This window comes from Xenopus laevis, chromosome 8S (genome assembly GCF_017654675.1).
Source record: "Xenopus laevis strain J_2021 chromosome 8S, Xenopus_laevis_v10.1, whole genome shotgun sequence".
Lineage (NCBI taxonomy): Eukaryota > Metazoa > Chordata > Amphibia > Anura > Pipidae > Xenopus > Xenopus laevis.
Window position 1 is genome coordinate 1,546,886 of NC_054386.1, and position 24,579 is coordinate 1,571,464.

The 24,579-nt window shown below is 41.9% G+C and overlaps 1 protein-coding gene and 1 long non-coding RNA gene across 2 annotated transcripts in view; one reads left to right on the forward strand and one right to left on the reverse strand.

Moving 5' to 3' along the window:
- LOC121397667 overlaps window positions 1-14,980 on the forward strand; it is a 36,248-nt gene extending 21,268 nt beyond the window's left edge. The window contains exon 2 of the long non-coding RNA XR_005963815.1: window positions 14,800-14,980. This is a non-coding gene — a long non-coding RNA (uncharacterized LOC121397667). The remainder of the gene's footprint in view (window positions 1-14,799) is intronic.
- On the reverse strand, window positions 12,894-18,607 carry actc1.S (actin, alpha, cardiac muscle 1 S homeolog). The gene is made up of 7 exons (XM_018232200.2): window positions 18,453-18,607; window positions 17,255-17,399; window positions 16,084-16,408; window positions 14,846-15,007; window positions 14,222-14,413; window positions 13,529-13,710; window positions 12,894-13,179 (listed from the first exon to the last, which is right to left on the reverse strand). Exons 2-7 carry the CDS (start codon window positions 17,381-17,383, stop codon window positions 13,036-13,038), a joined length of 1,134 nt encoding a protein of 377 aa, XP_018087689.1. The 5' UTR covers window positions 17,384-17,399; window positions 18,453-18,607; the 3' UTR covers window positions 12,894-13,035.
- Between the last annotated feature and the right edge of the window lie 5,972 nt (window positions 18,608-24,579).

The window sequence follows — 24,579 nt, forward strand, 5'->3', positions numbered from 1 at the left end:
CTTTGTCTTGCCAAAATTGAGACGCATCATGGGAATTTTTGTTACTGAAGTTAGCGGCTTTGCAGAAATTGCAGGGACTTAATTGAAAACGAGCTTAATACAGAGGGGAATGGCAAGGGCTGGTAGTATTACTATAGGTCTGGCTTTAGATAGATGTTAACTCTTTCATACACTTTCCTTGTCCTTTAAGGGTTCCCATGTGGCTCAGCCAGGCATTTGGACTCAACTAAATCTGAATCCTGCTGAAAAAGGCTTCTTTTAATTTATGATTTAATTTAGACTTTTGGTCGAAACGCGTTGGGCTGCAATAAATACTCCTTATTTTTAATTGGAGTGTGCAATGTATAAACACACACATCACATATATTTACACAAATACACACACACAGCCTTCCTAGCAAGCAATATTCATTTTAGGCTTTAATTCTCTTTTAAATGGAAAATACTTATTGTTTTTACACCTACTATATTGAGCTATACTGCACAGTGTTACTTATAAATACTGTATATGATGCAGTATATGTTTATTTGCATTGCTCAATTGTTTCGGATTTGTAAGAGTAGATCTGGCACTGCAGCATTGCCTCAATGAATTTATTATATATTATATATAAGGCCCCCTGCATCCACCAAGAACGACATAATATCGTCTGGGCAAATGGTAACTGCCAGGTCACTAATAAACAGTATCACTGATCAATATAATACTTTAGAGGGGCCACATCCAACAATAAACATTTCATCCCTAAAAGTATTACCCCCAGCCTAAGAGGTAGGGATATTGCCGCAATACACCATGATAGCCCATGTGCCTCTATATGGAACGTCAGACAGAATGAGTGAATAAATAGGATTGTAATCAGAGATATGTGGAGTGAGTTTTATTCCCAATTAATAGCCACCCACTAATCAAATTATTTGGAACTGGAATTGTAAAAATGTACTTGCCATAAGAAAGTAGTAATTACTAGTGGAGGGACAACTTCCTTTGGCCTAACACATTTTTGGACATCACAGAGAATCAGTTGGTTTGGACTCCAATGAGCCCTATAGATTTATATTTTTTATTTTTCAGAAGGGGACACAACTGCGGCACGGCTCATATAGAAAGGCAGTATATCAGGGCTGTACAACCTGCAGCCTCTATCTCTTGTTGATCTACATCTCCTGGGGTTGCTGGAAGTTGTAGTTCTGATATTGCATGTGTCTTGCTTGAACCCTGAAGAAGAGAGCTGTTAATCAAACCTTACCAGTTAGATGGATGAGATACGCATGCCAAGGAGGCTATAGTGACCCAGACCCATGCTCTTACCTCTTTGTTGCCCTTGTTGCCTCCTCAGTGCACTTTTGCTTTGTGCAGCCTCTCCATGTGACATGGAACAGCCCTTGTGCCGCTTACTGAACCACTTAATTGAATTAGGGCTTAAACTTTAATCTCCCGTGAAGTTCCTGCAAACAAACATTTGCTAATATCCATTCTTGGGGTATTTAATTATTCAAATGGACACTGTCCAAATTAAGATGCACCATCCTCAGCACAGGGACACACAGAGGCCAATAAGCACTTGTCATTCACTGTGCCGTGGCTTATACAATACAATACAAAGGCCAACTAATTGTCAACTTACTCAGCAGGAATTCCAGGAGAACCAGGTCCCAACCGCAGTAACTCCTGGGGATAATAGGTTCAAATTGAGACTCATCATTTTTTTGGCCCTCTAAAGGCCTAAGGCTGAAAGGGGTTCTGGGCTAAAGGATGCCAATGGCAGGAATGGGTAGTGTGAATATCTTTGTCTCAGAGCTTTAGAGCTGGGCAGGGGGGGGACCATTTATGTACGACCTGGCCAAAGTTATAAAAAGCACATTTCTACTTCTTGATTCAACTATTTAATGTCCGGTTATGTTTTTCCCAGCAAAGATGCCATTGTGACAAACAATACTTCATAATAAATGAAGGCTTATAAAAGCATATTAAACATTTACATAAATTACATGGACGGCCTAGACCTAGAGAAATAGGTTGGTCCCAGAGACTGATCTTGAACTTACTACACAACCATCAGTCCTTGTAGCAGCACCAAGGTGGGCAATTTAGACTGGACAGAACTCCTTGTTGTACAACTGGAAGTCCATCCCATGGGCAAAAAATCCCAGGTTGGTCTTGTATAAAGGAATATGTCCAGAAGAGACCAACTGCAACTGGGCAGACTGGCTGGATAACTTTAAAGTGATATGAGGCCCCTCCTTTACTAAACATTTACTAATGTTTTGTCTCAGTCTTCAATCCATCATGATCATAATTTTAAAGTTCTTACTAAAGCCCAGACACACATGCAGAATTCTGGCAGGGTTTTAGTTTTAGTTCAGTAACAGATAATACGGGACGGACAGTCCTAGTTTATAAAAATAATATGGGCCTTGTCTGCCCCTGAGCAAACACAAAAGGCAGCCATTGAGCTATAGATTATTAAATCCAGCACATCACACATTGGGGCAGATTTACCAAAGGGCGAAGTGGCTAAAGCATTTCGCCAGAAATCCCATCAGATTGAAGTGTAAGACGACTAATGACGTTTCGCTAGGCAGAATCGATCGCTAGCGTAATTTTCGTTTTTAAATACTCGCACTGCAAGTAACGCTAGTGAAATGTCACCAACGTTTGGCATCAAGGACGCAACTTCGCATTTTAGAGAATTAGCAAAATTGTAAGTAATTTTCACCTGGCGAAGTGGTGGGAAGTGTGCGAAGCTGTCGCTGTCGCCCTTTAGCCCCAAACTATTGCTTCATATAAGTGAGTTAATGCTGTTCTGATAGAAATTGGTGTTTATAAGTTACAGTTAAACAGTGATATATATAATATTCTATGCAAAGGCTGGATTGTGTAATGAAGGTTGTGGGAAGTAGTTGGGTAATTATCATGTGAATGGAACATTGGTTACAGCTGCAGAAAACTAGGCCACAACACCAAACTGCCAGTTGGCACGGGCTCTACATCTATAGGGTTTTATAGTTCTGGTTCAGCTTTGGCAGGAAAGTGACACTGCTGGTAAATAACCGGATTATCCCTAGAAATCCAGAGTGGGAAGGTTTAGAACTGGAGGGCCATCAGGCTGGAAAGCTATAGTGAAAGTATTCTTTCCTTGTAAGTAAAAAAGAATGGAAATGCTTTCATAGTAACAGAGCAGTTGAGTAGTGATGGGCGAATTTGCGGTGAATTTCCGCGATTCGCCGCCAGCGAATAAATTCGCAAAACACCCGAGAAAATTCACGGCAAAAATTCGCCTGCGTCAAAAATTTTTTTTAAGAAAAAACGGACGCCGGCAACAAAAACGGGCGCCGACGCTGTTTCGTGATTTTTTTGCCGTTTCGCGAATTTCGCTTGAAATTCGGGAATTTTTCAGCGAAGCAAAACGGCGCAAATTCGCCCATCACTACAGTTGAGAATAAATGCATGAAGTTCAACTTTATTTGCATTCACAGATAAACATAAAGGGAACCACTAGCAAACACAATTTCCAAAAATTAGTTTCTCAGCCCTTTTTACTTATATTTTTTATGTACCATCACTTCCTACCTTTTTGTATATGGTGGAATTTACAAGCAAATGTCTGTAAAACCTTGATGATTCCAAGAGATTCTCCCCAACACTGATACCACATGACTGCGCTGCTCGGTTCTAGGCGCATCATCATAATTGACATTGATACGACTCTAAATAATAATGAGTCGGAATTCAGAGAAAAGGTTAAACAGCTGGTAACATGGGGTGCTGACAACAATCTGTCTTTAAATACTGGTAAAGCAAAAGAGATGAACGTTGATTTTAACAAGTCACATCCAGTCCCTAGGGATCTCCATATTAATGTTTCTCTTGTTGAAAATGTCAGTGATATTATATTACATTGGCAGCAGAGAACCTAGTCCAGTTAGGGTGAGAGGGGCTAAAAGAAGACAAAAAGTCCTCCACAATGTATGATAAAGAGTGGGACATTCACTAAGATTTGTAGTTGCGCCAGGCGTAGTTTCACCAGCGCTCCGCAAATTCACTAAAATCCGAAGTTGCGCTCAGGGGTAGCGTAAGGTTGCGAAGTAGCGATGGTTAATTTGCATACGGCGCCAAATTCAAATTTCAATGGAGGAATACGTAGAATCACTACAAATGCCTGGGAAACCTTCAAAACGTCAAATAAAATGTTTATTTTGCCCTACACATGGGCCCACTGTATAGTTAAGTTGCCATGAGTCAGGAAATGTAGGGGGGAAGGAGTGGAGCCCCAAAACAAATTTAGATCCTTTTCAGCCTATCACCCATAATATAGAAAAAATGCCAGCGTTTTTTGGGACTTAGAAAAAATTGTAACTGTTTTTGAAGAAATCCCTATCTACTCTATTGCGCTTCGCCTGGTCTGAGGTGGCGAAGGAAGTCTAGCGTAAAAGGTAGCGTTCAGTACATTGCGCGCGTTAGTGAATTTGCGTAGTTACGTCTGTTGTGCAAATTCGCCAGGCGTAAGGGTGCGAAGTTATACTAGCGAAGTTACGCCAGTGTCCATTAGTGAATCGGCGAAGTAACGAAAATGCACAACACTAGCGAATTGACGCTAGCGTTAGGCGCTTCTGCGCATAGTGAATTTGCCCCAGAGTCTTCTGAAAACAGAAGGTATTTACGTACCTTGTGCCATATACATATCACTGCCTTAATAACCAAAATAAGAGTTTAACACTCACATAAGGGCAGAGACATGCAAATCTTACTTTTATGTGCCTTTTTTATATTTCATTTTGAAATCTGAAATGTTCTCAGTTTCCCAGCTGACCCCAGTCATGTGACTTGTGCTCTGATAAACTTTACTCTTTACTGCTGTACTGCAAGTTGGAGTGATGTCACCCCTCCCCCCCCCAGCAGCCTCACAACAGAACAATGGGAAGGTAACCAGATAGCAGCTCCCTAACACAAGATAACAGCTGCCTGGTAGATCTAAGAACAACACTCAATAGTAAAATCCAGGTCCCACTGAGACACATTCAGTTACATTGAGTAGGAGAAACAACAGCCTGCCAGAAAGCAGTTCCATCCTAAAGTGCTGGCTCTTTCTGAAATCACATGACCAGGCAAAATGAGCTGAGATGCACCTACACACCAATATTACAACTAAATACACTTGCTGCTTCAGGAATGACATTTTATATTGTACAGTGAATTATTTGCAGTGTAAAACAGTGTTATTTAGAAATAAAAACTGCACAATAAAAATCATGACAGAATCCCTTTGAGTTTCATATAACTAGTGATGGGCGAATAAATTCTCCTGGCATGAATTCACTGTGAATTTCCATGTTTTTTCGCGAAAATGCTCGAATTGTTAGATTTTTTTCCGTGAAACAGATAGAACTGCTCGATATTTTTCGTGAAAACGTTCGAATTGCTTGATTTTTTAGTGAAAACGTTCAATTTGCTCGCTTTTTTTTGAAAGCGTTTGAATTGCAAGATTTTTTCGTGAAAACGTTTCAATTTCATGAACTTTCCAATTTCACGATTTCTCACAATTTTTTTTGCCGTTTAGCGAATTTTGTGAGAAATTTGCTAATTTTTCAGCAAATCAAAATGGGAGAAATTCGCCCATCACTATATATAACCAAACTTGTAGACAGCCTGTTTCTATGTTGTTAGATCTCATCGGCGTAAGATTTTGGAACAGAAAATGAAGTTTATATTTCAGCGCAGACTGATCTATCTGAGGGGAGTGACCAGCAAGTATAGCAAAACTGCGTTATATAAATAAATGATGATAAAGCTTTGTCTGACCATAGCGGAGGGGAGGAGATGGTTTTTCACAATCAGCCAATGGAAAACTCCTGATTTCTGCATAAAGTGCCTCCCTTATTAGCAGAGAAGCATTTATATCTAGCGATCCGCAAATTTGGGGTGTTTCGCTGAAAAATGTGCGAATTTCCCGTGAAATGGCGAAAAATTTGCAAGACGGCGCCAACGTCTCATTTTTTCGCTGGCGAATTTTCGCATCAGATTCAGGAATTTATTCGCCGGCAGCGAATCGCAGGAATTTGCCTGCGAATTTGCTCCTGCTGAATAAATTCGACCATCACTATTTATATCGTTATTCACAGCAACCAATCACATCTGGGCAACTTTCCAGCCAGGGCACTATTAAGAGTTTGCATGTTCTGTTTGTATGGGGGTTTTCTACCTCATTCCAAAAACGGATTGATAAGTAATTCAGCGTTGGACTGGCCCAGTTAGGAGGTCGGGTCTTTCGAAGAATACTTGAAATCACAAAACCCGCTCCCTCGCCCTCACGTATGTACGAAGGCTCCACTGTTACAGGGACTGATGTGAATGAGAAATAATCTCAGGAAAGCACAATGGAATATATCAATGCTACATATATAGTGAATAAAGTAGCCCCTTTTGTAAAATATAAGGATATTATAAGTTACCGAGGAGTCTCATGACCATATAAAAGTACGAGGCTGAAGGCTGAGTGTTTTTATACAGGTCATGGAACTCCGAGGTAACTTCTAATATCCTCATATTTTGCAACTGGGGGTACTTTATTTATTATAATACACAAATTTCAATGAGTCATGTGACAGAAATGACATCAGAACTCACCGTTTATAACTGATGACATCAGAACTCACCGTTTATAAGGATATAATTTACAGGATATTCATGGCTTTTGTGTATTATATATATATAAATACAGCTGTCTGGTTCCTAGTGTAACTGATCCTTATATATAAATTAGGGATGTGCTGTACTGGCCATTTTTGAAACTAAGGGGCCACTTACAGTGAGCACAATCCTCTGAATGCCCGAAATCTGAGCTGAGCACTGATAGCTACTAGGGTTGCATTGGGCAACAGGACTCGGGATGAAATTGAACCTACTAACACTACGGGACTGCAAAACCATTCATAACACACACACCACCCATGGCATTTGTAATCTCATCTCTACGGGATCTTGGAAGTAGAACAGGTTGACTGGATTGGATGTTTTCTGGGTGGAGGCAGGGATTCAGGCTGGAGTTTCTACTGCTGTGGGGGATCCAGATCACTAGCTGCTCTTCCTAATGTGTATCCCAAAACCATCTCCACAGTAGTGCAAAGTATAAGTGGTTTGGACTTGAATATTGTTGCCAGTTATCTACTTCATTGATCGGCTGGGAGGGTAAGCCAATTGTGTTTGCAAATAATGCTTAAAGGAACAGTAACATCAAAAAATGAAAGTGTTTTAAATTAATACAAATATTATGTTGTTTTGCCCTGCACTGGTACAACTGGAGCGTTTGCTTCAAAAACTCTACTATGGTTTATTTAAACAAGTTGCTTTGTAGCCATGGCTACCCCCATGGCTACACAGCAGCTTGTTTATATAAACTATAGTAGTACTTATCTGTTATCTACTGTGTATCCTGTGCTTGAATGGCTGCCCCCATGGCTACACAGCAGCTTGTTTATATAAACTATAGTAGTACTTATCTGTTATCTACTGTGTATCCTGTGCTTGAATGGCTGCCCCCATGGCTACACAGCAGCTTGTTTATATAAACTATAGTAGTACTTATCTGTTATCTACTGTGTATCCTGTGCTTGAATGGCTGCCCCCATGGCTACACAGCAGCTTGTTTATATAAACTATAGTAGTACTTATCTGTTATCTACTGTGTATCCTGTGCTTGAATGGCTGCCCCCATGGCTACACAGCAGCTTGTTTATATAAACTATAGTAGTACTTATCTGTTATCTACTGTGTATCCTGTGCTTGAATGGCTGCCCCCATGGCTACACAGCAGCTTGTTTATATAAACTATAGTAGTACTTATCTGTTATCTACTGTGTATCCTGTGCTTGAATGGCTGCCCCCATGGCTACACAGCAGCTTGTTTATATAAACTATAGTAGTACTTATCTGTTATCTACTGTGTATCCTGTGCTTGAATGGCTGCCCCCATGGCTACACAGCAGCTTGTTTATCATCATCATCATCATTTATTTATATAGCGCTGTCAAGATACGCAGTGCTTATATAAACTATGTTTATATATGTTTATATAAACTATAGTAGTACTTATCTGTTATCTACTGTGTATCCTGAAGCAAACACACCAGTTCTACCAGTGCAGGGCAACAGCACATTATATTGTCATTCTTTTAAGACACTTTCATTTTTTTGTGTTACTGTCCGTTTAAGAACCTGTGGCTTCCCTTATATCTATATTGTGCAGCTGAGAGCTGCAGTTACTCAACTCAAATTTACTTTCTTTGCCAAGACAGAGGTAGACTTTCTTTCTGAGCAGTTCTGTAATTTCCTCCCATGAGCAGTTGCAGGTTTTAAGCCTATTAATTCTATTGAAATCCCTCCCTGACTCCCACCAGTGTGATATGACTTTGGATGTTCAGTAAAGGTTGTCTGGAACCATTGGACTAAGCTCTGGCGCATTCAGTTAAGGACGAAGGCAAATCCATTGCAACCAATAGAAGCTGAAGGGCCACGTACCAGTTCCAGTTATTTGGGCTCAGCTATTGCAGTGTCTGGGCTGTGTCAGTTGTGAGCTGTACATTTACTAATCTGCACCACTAGGTTAATCCCCTTGTGACCTACATAGTCCAGACTCTACTTCTAGGCTCCTTCATGGAGACAATGTCACATCTGGATTAACTCTTTCACAGGGAGTGACCAAGATCTCATCTGTATCTGATTGGGCAGCAGCCGGAGAATTCCCATGTTTAAAGGGGAGCTGCTGCCATGAGGCTTCTCCTGGTAACTTTAATACCCAACATTCAGTCAACATTTGAAATCAGAATTTCAGCTCTGCTAGTGCACAAAGATCACTAGAGTTGTATTCCCCCCTCGGCCCACACCGGTGCCTGGAAAATAGAGAAAGAGAGAGATTGATAGATAAATAGATAGATAAATAGATAAATAGGCAGATAAATAGATAGATAGAGAAATAGATAATAGATAGAGAGAGAGAGAGAGAGAGAGAGAGAGAGAGAGAGAGATAGATAGATAGATAGATAGATAGATAGATAGATAGATAGATAGATAGATAGATAGATAGATAGATAGATAGATAATAGATAGATAGATAGATAGATAGATAGATAGATAGAGATAGATATATAATGGATGGACAGATAGATGGACAGATAGAATGACCTGTAATGGCTTTACTTGATATAAATCTGCGGTGCCAGGAGAAGTCATTGGCGATTGGCAGAGGTGAATGAGCGACACCCTACAAAGTCCCCTGTCAGGGTCACATATAAGGGGCAGTTATAATACCCAGTTAAGCTGAAGCAGAAGGCTGGACAGCTGTGCTGGAAGGATAGAGTTAATGTTTGCCGCTCCTACTAAACACAATGTTCTCTCTAACAACTTTGCATATTTTGTCCCATAGAGACATCGAATGTTTTTTGTTTTTTTTACACTGAGGATAAAACGATACACTACGATACATGATTTATAAATGGAATACTTTTGATATTTTCCGGGGATTATTTTTATTTTCAAAATAATTGTAGTTTCGTTTTAAAAAGCAACATACGTAGTAGCTGATAGTACATAGGGGATTGCAATTCTATTCTCTGCTGTATTAACTCTATGGACACACAGGCTGTTGTCAGCGGCTGCGTATTTGGGCTGATCTCAGTCTATATGTGACCGCACTCGGGCTGATCGGATTCAAATCAATGGAGCACAATCTGCTTCTGTCGGCCTCCAAATGTACTCATTATGTGCCCATAGCCTGAGAGTGCTGAGTGGCTGGTGCTTTGGGTTCCAATGCTGAGCGGCAGAGATACAGTATGTGAGTTTGGCAGCTGTTTTCAGTTTACATAAAACATTCCTGCCTTCAAGTGCCACGCGGCAATAAAGGTGATGAATACGTTCAAAGGGCAAGTGGGACTTCATTCAGAGATGTAACAATAGAGGTAGCAGTGCCAGAATCTTCTATAGAGGACCCACTGTGAGCTCTTACTCATGTTACTCAGTATGTGTGTATAAAACAGTCTCCCCCCAAAAGTTTACAAGTAGTGATGGGCAAAGTTGTGCCGCAAAATTCACGAAACAGCAAAATATTCACGAAACGGCACCGGCATCTAGTTTTTTGATGCAGGCGTCCATTTTTTTATGCCGGCGTCCGTTTTTTTGGACGCTGGCGCACATTCGGTGGCAAATTGCGCAAATTTGACGCGATTTCACGCCTGACAAATAAATTCGCCCATCACTATTTACAGGATTTGGGGGTCCCACATTGCACACTTGCATGTATGCTAAGAACTGACTGCCAATGTAGCTTAGGTGCAAAGGTCTGAATATAAGGGTAACAGATCTGTAAGTGCCAATGGAGAATTGCCTGACGCTGGTATACATACATATAGGTCTCAACCTTACGTGAGCAAGGATCTCATTCATACACAGACAAAAGTAACACTTTGCTAGAAAACGCCATACACCACCCATCGTCTCAGAACTCGGAGCACCAGTCGTTGAACCTATGGAACATAATATAGTGAATAAAGTACCCCCTCTTGTAAAATATAAGGATATTATAAGTTACCGAGGAGTTTCATGACCATATAAAAGGACGAGGCCGAAGGCCGAGTTATACAGGTCATGGAACTCCGAGGTAACTTCTAATATCCTCATATTTTACAACTGGGGGTACTTTATTTATTATAATACACAAATTTCAGTGAGTCATGTGACAGAAATGACATCAGAACTCACCGTTTATAACTGATGACATCAGAACTCACCGTTTATAAGGCTATAATTTACAGGATATTCATGGCTTTTGTGTATTATAATAATAATAATACTCTCCATCAAGCGGAGTGTTTCTAATATATTTCTACATTCTTGCAAGTCGTTAAGACGCGGAACACTGACATTATTAAGTGTGTGCCTTGGACGAATCAATGGCAGGAGCTCATAAAATGTCACTTCTGTAATATATCAACACGTTCACGTGAGCAGGGCTTGAAGGTTGAAAAAAATATACATCATATTCTATAAGGCACAGCCTCACCCAGTTAATAAACAGTTTCAATACAATATGTAGAGTTTAAACTTTAAACTAGGAATGTGTTGTAGGTATAGGAATATACAAATGTAATTGGTGCCTCTGAGCTGTTTATGTGTTCTCCCCGTGTGCGAAGGGTTTTCTCCCACACTCCTATACAAGCACCTTAAATGTCTCATGATAATATTGACCATCATATATGTGTGAATATTTGTAGGGAGATTATAAAATCCGCCAGGGCAGTTACTCATATGAATGATATATAATCTCTGTACAACGCTGCAGAATATGTTGGTGCTATACAGGTATAAGACCTGTTATCCAGAATGCTCGGGACCTGAGGTTTTCTGAATAACGGATCTTTCTGTAATTTGGATCTTCATACCTTAAGTCAGTGCTCCCCAACCAGTAGCTCGCAAGTAACATGTTGCTCTCCGACCCCTTGGATGTTGCTCCCAGTGGCCTCAAAGCAGGTGATTATTTTTGAATTTCTTGGAGGCAAGTTTCAATTGCATAAAGACTATCCCCCAAATGTAATAAATGGCATAATGTTTGCCCAGGAGCAATAACCCATAGCCACCAATAAGATGTCTGCTTTTAAACAGGTGACCAGTAAATGCTACCTGCTGATTGGTTGCTATGGGTTACTGCACCAGGGCAAACTTAGTGCCTTTTATTACATAACCCCCTATGTATAGTGCCAAGTAGAGCCTCCTGTAGGCTTCAAGTCCACATAGGGGCTACCAAATAGCCAATCACAGCCCTTATTTACATGCTTGTGTTGCTCCCCAACTCTTTTTACATTTGCATGTGGCTCACGGGTAAAAAAGGTTGGGGACCCCTGCCTTAAGTCTACTAGATAATCATGTAAATATTAAACAAACCAAATATTCTGGTGTTGCTTCCAATAAGGATTAATTATATCTTAGTCGGGATCAAGTACAAGCGACTGTTTTATTATTACAGAGAAAAAGGAAATCATTTTAAAAAATGTGGATTAATTGGATAAAATGGAGTCTGTTGGAGCTTTCTGGATAACAGGTTTCCAGATAACAGATCCCATACATGTATCCATGCCCGTATCAGCTGTATGAGATCAAACCAAATTGATGTAGATGATTTTTGCTCTTTTACTGGTTGAGCTGACAACTTTATGTGTTAAACGAAGGTGTTTATTCTATCGCCTTCTATAGTTTGTAGGGTATTTGATCCTAGAAGGTTTATTGTTCCCTTTGTTTGTTTAACTCTTCCTTGGCATCCCTTAGTTTTGTTATGTGTGTGCATTTACCCACCTATTCTATTGTGCACAGTGTTTGTCACATTCTTGTTATTCATTTTGGATTTACTTTGTTGAGGTTCTTCAAAGGAATATGATGGTCCTAATGAAGTGCTCACACTCACATATAATATTTTTCTCTTCCAAATTTAATATGTTTAAGTAACTGTTTCTTTCTCAGAGGCCAGCCAAGGCTTATGCAGAAGTCGCCTTTTATTGTGAAAGTGCTGATCACGTATTGCCTGGCTTAGTTCTCATGTATTGTTGCATGTATTTCACAATAAGCCCCTTGGTTTGATCCTAAACACCTTTACTTATTGATCCCTTTAAGCACATTTACTTATATATCCCTACTCAAAGAGTTTCAGCCCCCAAACCTCATCATTAGGGATGGGCAAATTTGACCCGTTTCATTTCGGCAAAAATTAGCCATCGGCGAAATGTCGCTGACGTCATCATCTAAACTCCTATTTGCTATAGAAATATTCACACGCCACTGCTAAACCATGGAGGAGCAGATGGTTTCTTTTATTGGCAAAGAAAAGCATCCCAAAGAAGACACACCCTGATGAACTTAACCACATGTGTTTTATTTAGAAAGTAATAAATATGATGGCGTGTATACAAACTGTACAGTGACTGTCCAGGTCTTGTTTTCTTTGACTTTGAGGTACTCTGTATATGTTGCTTGGAGGAGTGTGAGAGTATTGTTTAGAAGCACTTCCTGTGCACAATGGAGGGTCCAGCCTCATCGTATTCCTGTTTGCTGATCCACATCTGTTGGAAGGTGGACAGAGAGGCCAAGATGGAGCCACCGATCCAGACTGAGTATTTACGCTCAGGTGGGGCAATGATCTAGAGGAAAGAATTGAGAAAGTGATGAGCAAAGACCTGTTGAGAGGCAAACATCTACCCCAAACCCTTATCAAGTTATTCCGTATTGCACTCATCTTATTTACTATGTTACTGTATATGAATTTACTCATGATACAGTATGTCCTGATGGGTCACCATTATCCCCTGTCTCTATTCCTGATACAATAATCATTGTGATCAGAGGAAGAGAAACATGTACATAATATCAAGTGATTATTTGTATTAATGAGTTACTCAATGCTCTTTATATAGAAGAGGAGCGGAATATCTCCTGAGCATATACAGTGTAGGAAATGTCAATTGCAGGTCTGTCGTTTGCTCAGCTCACCTTGATCTTCATGGTGCTGGGGGCCAGAGCAGTGATCTCCTTCTGCATTCTGTCAGCAATACCAGGGTACATGGTGGTACCACCAGAGAGGACATTGTTGGCGTACAGGTCCTTGCGGATATCAATGTCGCACTTCATGATGCTGTTGTAGGTAGTTTCATGGATACCAGCAGATTCCATACCTTGTAGTAGGAGAAGGCAAAACAGAATGCATTAGAAAGGCATAACTGTGGAGGGAGTGGGTGGAACAGATGTAGACGGGAGTGTGAGGCTGAAAAAACAAGGCCAAATGGAAAGCAACTGTTGTGTGTGTGCATGTCGCTGCAAACAGGTGTTGGGGTCTAACGAATAAAAAACAAGGCTTTGTTAAGAGGGTAGCACCAGCATGTGTTGGTTGGCAAGAGAAGATGCTGTGAACAGTCTTACAGAATTTAGAATGAGACCTTAAATAGGAGTGTATTGAATAATGCATTATTTCTTAAACACATTTTGTCTGCCCAAGCGTGTTCAGCTCTGGTTAGAAGAAGTGAAAAGTTAATGAGAAGCTGATATAGGCACACTGTGATCTAAAAATCATATTGCCCTATGATGTGGCTTTCTAGTATATGAAGCGGTATAGGGAAAGCTGAAGAGCAGTCTGCGCATCTGTGTTTGTGTATGTCAGGTCTCACTGCCATAGGTATGGCTGCTCACCAATGAAGGAAGGCTGGAAGAGGGTCTCAGGGCAGCGGAAACGTTCATTTCCAATGGTGATGACCTGACCGTCGGGAAGCTCATAGCTCTTCTCCAGGGAGGAGGATGAGGCAGCGGTGGCCATTTCATTCTCAAAGTCCAAAGCCACATAGCAGAGCTTTTCCTTGATGTCACGGACAATTTCACGTTCAGCTATATGGGGCAAAAACCACAACATAAAGAGATTAAACTCTGAAATACTGAAAAATAATAAATTCATCATTTTCGTTAATGTGGTGATTTCCTTTCCTATTGGTATCAGGGTAGGTCACACTTAGGAAGTTATGTAAGATGTTCTGTTCTTTGTAGTCGAAATAAACATCTACATTCACTGGCTCTACATGAGATTCTCATTTATAGGGAAGTTATTTCACTGTCTCTGCTAAAGGCTCCTATGACTTTCTTGTTAGACATAATTGCTACAAATCACAAGATTCAATAACTAGAGGCTAGGCTGGTGTATGAGTCTTGTGACTGTCACTGTTTATTGTTGTCTTATAAGGATACAATGATATAATGGTTCTTGTGTTCTTCTGCAGATGTTATCTAAGTCTGTCTTGATGGATCTAGCATGATAGAACTTACCTGTTGTCACAAAGGAGTAGCCACGTTCAGTCAGGATCTTCATGAGGTAATCGGTGAGGTCTCTACCAGCCAGGTCCAGACGCATGATGGCATGGGGCAGAGCATAACCTTCATAGATGGGGACATTGTGGGTGACACCATCACCAGAGTCAAGAACGATACCTGGATGAAGAAGAATAGAAGGATGTTTAGGCCTAAGTGGGCGAATATTAATTACTAAAGGTTATGGTACAGATATCCAACATCAACTATATTGTGTGCATCTAATTCATATAAATTGCATTTAAACACAGAAACCTTCTGTCCTGGAGAGCAGGACACATAACTCCAATGAGCGGAAATAATCCAATGTATCTGCTGGCAAGCAATCTCAGCCTGCAGACTTCTTGTATGAGAGGACTTATTACGCTCAAGGCGCTTTTCCGCTTTCTTATCATACCAATAGCTTTAAGGGATTTAACATTGGAGAAAAATGTGCAGAGATCACACAATGCCACTTTTCCCTCTATTTATATAACAGGCAGATGCTGATGCCCCTGTGCTCTGCTTTAATGAGAGAAAAAGAGGTTCCTTTTATCCCTCAATCCACCTCCCCCCCATTGGAGAAGTGATGTTCTGATACATATAAGCCCAGCATTTCAGTACAACTAAATAGGCTGGATTTATAGATGAGATGTCTTCATTACCAGTGTAAGAAGATTAAGGCCCCCATCGCATTCTGCTTGAACTTGGATGAATTAATGTGACTTTGATGTATTATTGGGAAGGGAGTTCATAGCTAATTTAAAGCCATTCTCTTCGAGAGAGGGATGAAGGGCAGAGTTGCTATAAATGTTAACCAGAGACTTCAGATGCAGAATGTAGATACCAGCACGGGCAGCGCAGAAGGATTTATGGTTCTTTGTAGTATCTCTGGGGCGGCTGCTTAATATCACTGCAAAGGAAGACCCACTAGTTGTTTGACTTTCAAGGCAGGTTTGAGATAAAAATTCAACCTAGGAATACATTTTTTGTCTCTGTTTCTATCCAGCTTTGGAACTATTGGTAAGAGTGAGGGGTGTACCAAAGCAGCAGAGTAAAATTTGCCTCTTCCCTCCTACAAAAGAAAACCATTGTAGGCTTATGATGAAGCAAGAGGCAAGAGGATGAAGTTCAAAGCGGGGACAAAAAGATCTGAATTTTCCAAATGGTAAGATCAACCTAATCAACAAGATTGTAATGGAAGTGTCTATGCTCACCTGTGGTACGACCAGAAGCATACAGGGACAGCACAGCCTGGATGGCAACATACATGGCTGGGACGTTGAAGGTCTCAAACATGATCTGTGTCATCTTTTCACGGTTGGCCTTGGGGTTCAGTGGGGCCTCAGTGAGCAGGGTGGGGTGCTCTTCAGGGGCCACGCGCAGCTCATTGTAGAAGGTGTGGTGCCAGATCTTCTCCATATCATCCCAGTTGGTGATGATACCATGCTCAATGGGGTACTTCAGGGTCAGGATACCTCTCTTGCTCTGAGCTTCATCACCTACGTAGGAGTCCTTCTGACCCATACCCACCATGACACCCTAAAGAAAGGAGATGAGTTAAGCATGAGGAGAAGCTGCTCAAAGGCAGAACCATCACACGAAAGTAGAAAGTAAAAGCATTCCTCTCTTGCTTAAAATCATTAAATAAATCTAAACAGAGTGAGTGATGTCTTCTTGCCCTGGCACTGATGGTGACACAAGGTCATGACTCACTTGGCATCATAATTAGTTGGCCCTTTATGCAATTACTCTCCCTCCCAATGACCCAGTTACAAGTGGGCCCAATACATTCCCAGAGGGGGAGCTGGCAAGACCCAGCAGAAAGTGATACTATTAGGTAGTTGTCAAAGTTGTAATTGCGATGTGTTCAGCTTTCACTCACAACTGCCTGGACATTATTGATGCTTCTGCTAAAATGTCAACTATGGGCAGAACCATTCAGTGGCTGCCAGTGCTGACAAGGCCTAATTCACAGTCTGTCTCTTCTATAATTAACAAACTCTTATCACTGGACTCGGCACCGGTCTCTATTTATAGCTCCTGATAGGGGAAACAAAGCATCAAATAGAGGGGTGAAGGGCAGGGATTGGCAAACCTGATCCTTCAGATGTCTCTGAACTCCCAGCATGCACTGTAAATCTTTACTAGCTGAATATGGAAGAAGATCTATGGCCTAAGGCCTAGAAATGGGAAGTTAGAATATTTGGAGAATAACATTTGTGTCAGATTTTAGGCTGTCAGAATAGTGTATTATACACCTGGACTACTTAGGGATTCTTAGTTTTCCTGATTTCTATTAGGTTGTAAGCTTTTTTTCCTTTGGTTTTATTGTCTATCAGTGCCTGTCCTGTTTAGAAAAGAGCTAAAGGTGCTTATGATAGATACCTGGTGACGGGGGCGACCAACGATGGAGGGGAACACAGCACGTGGGGCATCATCCCCAGCGAACCCAGCCTTCACCAGCCCGGAGCCATTGTCGCACACCAAGGCGGTAGTCTCATCGTCGTCACACATAGTGGCAGGTTAAGTCCTGTGAATAAAAGAGGGATTTATTGAGTGCCCATCTGTGGTTTTTACCCTTTGCTTTCCAGAAACTACTGCAGAATTTAAGATGTGTGTTTAAATTAAGCAACTTGGCTTTTGTAATACAAATAACTGAGCACATTCTGAACCTTACCAGGGTAAATGCTAAATTATAAAAGGTGACCAACCGAGGGGTTCATATGATAGGGTGTCACATCAACAGTCGCTCCGTGTAGTTGTGGAATCAAGAATAAGAAATACACTAGGGTGATATTAGTGTAACTGAAAGGGTTAAAGATCCCCCCCAAAAAATTTTTGCCACCACCCTACAGTCTCACATGTCAATGAGCAGCTGTCTCCTACACACAAACCTCACCCTGTCCCTCCTCCCCAAACACATGTTGGTAAAACAAGTTTCCTATGACCGCAATGAAAAAAGATGAATTCCCTATCCCCCCCCAGCTGTTGGTGGAATGAGGGGGGTAAGGGTTGATGTATTGAGGTTACTATTAAGTACATTGCTGTCGGAGGAGCCTGCGGAACACATTTGGGAGTGTGTTATGGGCTTCAACTAGTTCTACTGCCCACGTCCTACTGTATAGTAACACCGTGTATCACTGGGACACACATTTAGTAGGCTTCAAAGTTCTAAGAAAGTTTTTGGAATTCTGTGCCTCTGTAGTATCCAGTCCATAGCTTGACTATACATTGGAGCCATGTAGCACCCAGGGGCTTTCCTCCTCACACAGGTCAATAAACAAGGAATATACTGCTCCCCTATATACAATGCACTGCCCCCTCATATTAAAAGGAAAATGTAGATTCCTCTGCAAAAGAAGAAAACAACTGGAAGGTCCTTTAAAGCACGAGCAGTTAGGCTGCCGGCGGTTGAAGCCATTTCTGTTTAGAGAAGGAAGGAGCTCAGGAACTATTTGGAAATCAATGATAATCCCAAAGGAATGATGGACCACTGGAATCTTGGCTTGTCCCAAAAGTGAAATGGCCGAGATCCGTCGAGCAGCAGCAAAGAAGCAACTGGTATATCCCAAAGAGTACTCACCTGGTCAGCACAGGAGAGCTGCTTGCTGTGGTTGAATTGGCTGGGTGTTGCTTTGGGGACTGAGCAGTCAATTTATACCCTGCCTGGAGTTGAGGAGTCAGTGGGAGCTCCGCAGGGAAAGGCAAGCTGCCTGCCCTTATTTGGTAGCTTTGGGGCCATTGAATAGCAAAGAAGCCATTAATGGAGTAGGTGAGGGGGGAGGGCAGAGTCTTTGGACCCCTTAGACCATGTATGGAAAGTATGGAGGTGGGGGGAGCACTACTAGGGATGGCCAAATAGGGATTCCCAAAAAAGAGCATGTCTGTAATGCTGGGTGACAAAAAAAAAAAAACAGCACAATGAAATAGTTTACACAGGCACAGGGGTCTGCAATGGAGGAGACAGGTGCAACACAATTGTGCAGGGGGGGAGCATCTCCAGCACTGGGACTTTTATGTCAGGGAAGAAAGTTTGATATACTTTCTAGGTTCAGATTTAAGAAATATAAATAATGTGCTGTCTAATGTCCATTCTCCCTGAGCTCTGCACATATAATCAGTGCTGTTAAGGAGAATTTAACAATTCAAATCTGTGTGTGTGTGTCTGGCATGGGAATAAAGTAATGACAGGGTGATTAACCCTCAGAGCTTACACTTTGATAGGAAACAGCCAATGTGCACAATTATCAGGACAGAATACAGTGAAATTAATTATTATTTTGTCAGAATTATGATTAATACACATTGTAAACTACAATTCCCATCATCCTCCAACAGCTCTTGACAGTTTGCATTTCTTGCGTTCATCACATATTGCCATGGGGCCGGTTAGAGTGCCAAGTATTTGGGAGGAATTCCCCCTTTCCTCCCCCCCTCTCCCAGGAAGGTGTGTGGGTAATTGTGTTATTCTGGGCACATGTAGCCCCATGTTAGTAACCGACGTGATGTCTGTGTATTATCTGAGCTTGTGCTTTTCTAGCATTTCATTGTAAACTCAATGGGGCACATTCATTGCTGTATCTTACCTACTTACTATACAGGGGCAGAACTACAGAGGAAGCAGAACCTGCAGCTGCAGAGGGGCCCCAGGAGATATAAGGGGCCCAGGAGAAGCCTAAATAATGAGCAATATCAATTAGGGATGCACCAAATCCAGGACTTGGCCTTTTTCAGCAGGATTCGGATTAAGCCTGATCCTTCTGCCCGGCCGGACGAAATCCGAATTCTAATTTGCATATGCAAATTAGGGTCTGGGAGGGAAATCACGTGACTTTTTGTCACAAAACAAAAAGTAAAAAATGTTTTCCCCTTCCCATATACAAATTAGGATTTGTTCCATATTCGGCTGAATCTTTATAAAAGGATTCAGGGGTTCAGCCGAATCCAAAATAATGGATTCAGTCTATCCCTAATTTCAATATGCATTGGTCAAATAGGACAACCTCTGAATATGTTGGGGGTCCTAAAATAAATTTGCGGTGGGGCCCAGTAGATGTTACAGTAGTAGTTACACCACTGCTACTCTACACCTTCCATAACTACATGGAACATTCCTATAACATGGCCAATTACCAAAGGCAGTATGAGTATGTACGTGTATATATATATACAGTATTTATAAGGATGAGTGATTTTTTTTGCAGCGTTTTGCTGCAGAAATGACGCCCATATACTCCAATGGGAGAAAAAAAATGTAAAAAAAAATACCCCACGTATCAAATAAAATTGTTGCCCATAGACTTTATTGTATTTTGGCAAATGACGAATTTTTGGGCGAAACGAAACGGGTCAAATTCACCCATCCCTATATATATATATTTTATTAACACTAATAAAATACTGTGCAAATGTAATTTGTTTATAGAATGTTAGAAATAACAGAAAACAAAGGTACAAACAGCTGATATTTGCCCACATATACAGAGCTCACTGGTCTATGCTCAGAATGGCTGCAAATTCCAATTAGACTCGACCATCATTATTGATATGTATCTACAATCGATGGCTGAATGGATTAATGAATTGTCCATCTGAACACTGAAAAATCTGATCAGGCTTGTACTGAACATACATTTTGTCTGCTGTTTTAGTCTTGAAAAAAACTATGGTTTTAGTTATTTCATGAGCTAAACAGGTAAATTGAAGCTCCTCCAAGGTAGATAATGAGACTACACACAGATAATTCCCCTGCGTAATGGACACACCAACAGATAAAAAGAGGGGTTTGTTTATACACAGGGATGATCCTGCAGCGGCTGCTCCGCTCTTAAAACGTTAGCGTTGGAGCTGGTCAAAGGGGGGGCAGCATCACTAGTGCAATGAGCGATTTACCTGTCACGGTCGGCACCCTACACCAGAACTGATGCCAAGCAGCCTGGTCTCGGCTCGACTTCACCAGTTAAGTGACCGCCTTTGGCCTCGGGAGGAGCCCTCAGCTTACTCAGATGCCACCTGGACTTAACGAGAGGTGCAAGGTGTAAGTTCTGGCAGGCAATGGGGCACGACTGTTTACAAGGATACTGGAAGATAGGAAGCCACCAGGAACCGGCAGGCCAGGCCAGCACAAGCAGGTAGAATAGTCAGACAGGCCAAAATCAGGATAGAGATCGTAGAATAGTCAGAGGACAGGCAAATGTCTCAGGATTGGAGAGGTCAACGTAGTTTCAGACAGGCAAGGTCAGGATTGGAGAGTTCAGAGTAGTAACAGGCAGGCAAGGGTCAAACACAGTAGATCAAGACAGGAATCACAAGAATAACACCCAGGAACAAGCTAATTGAACCTACAACGGGCAAGGTCCTGTAATCTGAATGGGCTTTATATACCCTTGAATTTCGCGCCAATTGCGCGCTGGCGTCATCACGCCAGCGCGACTGCGCCTTTAAATAACGGTCGTGCGCGCGACGCGCGCCCTAGAGGAAGCCGGCACAGGAGAAGGAAGCAGCGCGACGGGCGTCCACGCCGAGGATGCGGCGTGGACCCCGCTGCCGCTAGACCACCAGGGTAAGTTCCTTACATTACCTCTGAGTCAAGGTTCTCACCTCACTGCAGGAGCAGCCCTGTTTGTGCAGAGCTCAGTTTTAGTGATGGTCAAATAAATTCGGGAGGTATGGATTTGCGGCAAATTTCCATGTTTTCGCGAAATAGCGTTGCAAATTTACAGGTGAAAATTACACAGTGACAAAAAAAATTGTTGAGCATCAAAATTGATGTGCGCTTAAAAAATGTTGCGTGTCAAAATTATTTGGACGCCCATTGACTTTAACACATTTGGACAAAATAGTGGCGCTTGTAAAAATTGCCACTCGGGTCATAAATAAGCGCGTCCAAATGATTCTGATGCCCATTGACTTATTTGGCGAATCGCCATGTGACATATTCGCCCATCACTACTCAGTATCACTAATTAAACTAACTCAGCTAATTACTCCTAAAATAATGTAAAAGCAACATCATTCTCTGTTACCGCTTAATAACAAAATATACTGTCCTTTAAGCAGTGTATCATTTAGTGCATATAACACATGTACTATAACACATAACTGTGCATGTTGTGCCATACGTAGTCTATAGAGGAGTAAAGAATTCCTTCAAATGGAATAGGTTCATAGGACCAAGTTGAGCTGATCAAATCAGATAAGATAGAATCATTCAATGGGACCTATTAAGGCCAGTTAAACAAGGACCACCTCAATGTACTCAATGTACTGATGAGCTGCACAAGTTTTGACAAAATGTCAGTGCCCCATACACAGGCCAATTAGAAATACCAAGTAGTCTTTTATATGCCCGTGTATGGCCACCTTGAAAATTACAGGATAAGTAGCCCCCCAATAGCACAGCCACTTAACTGACCAGCACCTCCCCCCCTTCATTTGGCTGAAAGGTCCAAGGCTGGGTGGGTGGCAGCCATTCTTACTACTAATGAAGGTGCTCAGCACTTTTCTATATTAGGGTCATCTTCCCATAACTTCTCTTGCAACAAGCTATTTGCTGCCCTTGTAGAAGTGTTGCCTGAGGCCAAGTTCTCACCTGAGGCCTCCTTCCCGCTCCCCTGTGTGCAAAGATATACAATGTGCAAATGGTTTTTATCACATGGCTTTGGTTGCAGTGTCTTGCAGTTGCACACGGCTTGTACAGGGCATATAGGGATCATTTATCCCCCAAACCTGCCCTGGGTACTGTCATTTGCATCTTAGGAAGTGTTTTTTTATTTCCAAACCAAAACAGAGAGCCAACATGGTCCTATAAGACATACCAGGATCTTGTTAAGTCATAGCATTTGGCATGAGCTTGATTAGTAGTGAAATGAAGCCTCACACAAGTCCTCGCTGATAGGCTTGCAGTGAATGGCTCTACTGGTAAGTATCAAGGTGTATCTGCTACCGTTTGGCCAGTATCAAGGTGTATCTGCTACCAACATTGGGCATTGCCATCTGGCTTAGAGTCTCAACTGGACAATTCTCTGGCCTTTATACAGTAACCTAACTAGAGGGGGCGGGCCCTGGTACGGAACATGCAGCCAGGCCCCCCGCCCCCCTCTGTACGCAATTATCTACCCGGAAATCGGCGGGCACGAGCTGCCGGGGGGCCCTGGCCCAATTGCACCCTCTGCTCCTCCGGTAGTTCCGCCACTGCCTTTATAAAATCACTTAACCTGCAGGTTTGTGCCCAGTATTGTCTAAGGGTTCCTTGAATCCAGGGGCATAACTGTAAGGAAGGCAACAGCCGCAGGGGTGCCCAGAAGCTCTTAGTCACCTTGCTCCTAGATCAGGACTGTCATTGTCTCATTGCCTTGAAGCATTTGTGAACTGCAACTCACACTAGTCTCCAAACTTGGAAGTTTGTGGAATAATGGATGTTGTTGATCCCTGCAGATGCAAATATATGTAAATGTAGTAAAGCATAATAGTGCATTCATGTACTTGAGGCTAACACTGGACAGGGGCACAGTTTAAAGATGTTTACCATGATGTGCCCCCATGATACCCCCTTGACACCCTTGTTATTAGCACTGGAGTTGTTAAAGGACCCAAAGCCCATTTTGATCTTTCATATCAGTTGAACTCATGTAAAGTCCCAAAGGCTAAATCAGGCACCTGGCCTATAATAAACCAATGGTTATTGCATGTTACAGAGGGAATGGCTGTTACTGCACAAAACACGATTGTATCTGTATCTTCTCTCAGGCCAGACAATATATATGTGCATATTATAGGCTGGTGATTGTGTTCCTCTCACATCTCTGCAGGACTCAATAGATCCGTTTATCTGTAGGCATTTTTTTCTCAGATTATAAATAGCTTTCGCTGGGGCAGCATTCCTTGTGGGATGTTTGGCTATATCTAGGTACAGATTGTCAGCTAAAAACCTTGCAGGAGCGGTGAGAGATTGAGTTTCTGCTCCCGAGGTAAATGCTGGAGGTGAGACGTTGTGTTGGAGGCAAGGGGGGGAGGGGCTGCTCTTTGCTTCCAAGTCAGCAGTTCAGGGGTTAAAGTTAAGCAGGAGGGTTCTTAATTGGTATGTGAGGCACCAAGATGGTCCGAGGGGCCCATAAATGAATGCTAGAACAAGTAAGGATAATTTGCTTTGTTTTAGAAAAAGCCACAAAAACAATGGCTCAGTCCATTGGAGGTGGTAAAGCTCACGGCACTCTGGGTACCTATTATCTGCAACCTTTCAACCAGGAACACTTGGAGTGTTGCTGAACTACAACCATTGGTTGTCCGGTAGTCACTAAAAACCTGAATTGTAGTTTAAATAAAGCTTGAGGCTCCAGATTGGACAGTCCAAAAGAATGTGGTCCTTACTGTACCCACAGTTAAAGTCCCTACTCCCTGGCACCATACAGTTCCACTATACACAATAACCCAACTCCTTATCAATGCACCACACTGCTCTACTATACACATCAACCCTTCCCTTAGACACCGACCTGTCTTACTATACACACTATCCAGAAGTTGTAGCCCCTTCCCCTGGCACCATCTTGCTTAACCAAACACATGGCCCCTTCCCAGAAAAGATATATCTGCCTGCACCTCTCTAAAGGCAGCTCAGGTTCCCAGCATGCTTGGAGCTATAGTTGAAAGACAACTGAAGGGTCTCATGCTGGACATTCTTGTGTAAGACGCTCCTAAAGGGAAAGTAC